Below are 2,119 nucleotides of genomic sequence, written 5' to 3' on the forward strand. Positions count from 1 at the left end.
GGCATCGCGGCCGGCAGACAACGTTCCTGAGTCCGGCTGGGACCCGCGTCCCGCGCCGCCTTCCTAAGGCTACTTTCCAAAGAGCCTGGAAAGTGCGACTACGCTGGTATCGGGATCTGTTGTGATTTGTCCTTAGTTCAGGCACCGAAGCTTGACGAGGGGTCCACAGCGGGCTCGGGGCTCGCTTCTTTTGGCGCGGGGAGCGAGGGTCAGTGCCACTAGGACCTCCGGGGCGGCTGCGGGCGCTTAGTTACTTGCGGGGCTTGGGGGGAGGGGGAGTCACTGGGATGGGGGAGGGGCGAAGCATCTGCCAGGGTCTCCGGGGCCCGGCCCTGCCCGACGTGGTCTGGTTCTTAAACTGTCTCGAAGGCTGTGCTTTCGAAAAACGTGTCCGCGGGCCTGTGGCCCGCCAAGTACCTTCTTGGTTCCCTGGGCACCGAAAGCAGCTCCTGCTCCCGTACCCGGGGTTGGTCCGCGCGCCTCGGATCTGCTCCTGGCAAGGCCCGGAGGCGGAGTGCGTTTCGGGCGACGGTAGCATTTAGGTCGACACTGCCCGCCCTCGGTGGAATTCCAGGGCAGCGCCCGAGTAGCAGGGGCCTTGGTGAAGGTTGCAAAAAGCCTCAAATTTAAACGTTAAAGGCTGAATTAAAATGCTAATTGCCGCGTATTTGAAGAATTCGAAACGGTGACTGGCTTCTGAGTTGCAAATTGGATTTGCGGAGCTTTGGACTGGTGAATGGCGGAGCAGGGGCTGGGGCGATTTTTTAACCATATAAGGGCGGGGTAAGGGGGAGGCTTCAGTGCTTGAGAATCCAGAAAAATTTAGATATCAAGAAACTACCTTCGACCCTGCGTGTTTGCGTGCGTCTATACTCGCGGCCCAGGGAATTTGCAGAGGAAGATATACCATTTTAGGAAAGTGAAATAGTTCAAAAATTCGGGAATAAAACTGCAGCGCTTTTTGTGATCAACAGCTGGCCTTAATAACCCGCTGCGTTGTTTTTGTTTTGTTTTGTTTCGTTTTGTTTTGTTTTCTGCTCTGCTGCTGCGGGAAGCGCGGCCCCACCGCGGGAGACTCACCGTGGGAAAGGCGGCCACGGGCGGGCCGAGGGGTTGCCTTTGGAGGTTGCCTGCCAGGTCCCCGCGTACCCCACTCACTCGGGCTCTTGTCGGTTCCAGGGCGCGCCCTACGACGCGCACACGACTGGGATGACGGGCGCCATCAGCTATCATCCGTATGGCAGCGCGGCCTACCCGTACCAGCTCAATGACCCAGCGTACCGCAAGAACGCCACGCGGGATGCCACGGCCACTCTCAAGGCCTGGCTCAACGAGCACCGCAAGAACCCCTACCCCACCAAGGGCGAGAAGATCATGCTGGCCATCATCACCAAGATGACCCTCACGCAGGTCTCCACCTGGTTCGCCAACGCGCGCCGGCGCCTCAAGAAGGAGAACAAGATGACGTGGGCCCCGAGGAACAAAAGCGAGGATGAAGACGAGGAGGAGGGTGACGCGGCCAGGAACAAGGAGAGTCTGGATAAGTCGCAGGAGGGCACTGAGACATCGGCGGAGGACGAAGGTGAGCGAGACCTGGTGGGCTGGAAGTCCAGGGGAGTTTTCTTCCCAGGCGGGGCGCAGAGCTGAGGGAGGGGAGGACGCTGCTGGCCTTACAGCCGCCTGGCAAGGAGTGGGCCTGGCAGCTAGTGGGCCTAAAGATTCCTTGGGGTGCTTTTCAGGGAGTCCATGCTCCCCATAGGCCTTGGTAGGTTCTGGGTGGAGGTGAGGAATCTTATGGGGAGGGCCTGGTACACTGGGACATGGGGGCAGAGGGGTCCCAGGTGCCCCGGCTGCCCCACGTGCCACAGACGGTGCCCGCGTCCCCACAGGGATCAGCCTGCACGTCGACTCGCTCACGGATCACTCCTGCTCTGCGGAGTCTGACGGGGAGAAGCTGCCTTGCCGCGCCGGGGACCCCTTGTGCGAATCGGGCTCAGAGTGCAAGGATAAGTATGACGACCTGGAGGACGACGAAGAGGACGAGGAGGAGGGCGAGCGGGACCTGGCGCCATCCAAAGCCGTGACCTCGTCGCCGCTCACCGGCGTGGAGGGCGTGGAG

General features: G+C 60.7%; 2 protein-coding genes across 2 annotated transcripts in view; one reads left to right on the forward strand and one right to left on the reverse strand.

Moving 5' to 3' along the window:
- Window positions 1–538, reverse strand: part of LOC102262746 (chromosome unknown open reading frame, human C5orf38) — a 4,469-nt gene extending 3,931 nt beyond the window's left edge. Inside the window, exon 1 of the mRNA XM_014550403.1 lies at window positions 418–538. Coding sequence (XP_014405889.1) covers window positions 418–538 — 121 coding nt within the window. The remainder of the gene's footprint in view (window positions 1–417) is intronic.
- Window positions 539–672: 134 nt separating this feature from the next.
- On the forward strand, window positions 673–2,119 carry IRX2 (iroquois homeobox 2; the record flags this gene model as incomplete). Its single annotated transcript, XM_005858123.2, has 3 exons — window positions 673–732; window positions 1,180–1,582; window positions 1,890–2,119. Coding segments are annotated over 3 exons (693 nt in total), but the record flags the coding sequence as incomplete, so codon positions are not given.

The sequence above is a fragment of the Myotis brandtii genome, unplaced genomic scaffold (genome assembly GCF_000412655.1).
Source record: "Myotis brandtii unplaced genomic scaffold, ASM41265v1 scaffold115, whole genome shotgun sequence".
Lineage (NCBI taxonomy): Eukaryota > Metazoa > Chordata > Mammalia > Chiroptera > Vespertilionidae > Myotis > Myotis brandtii.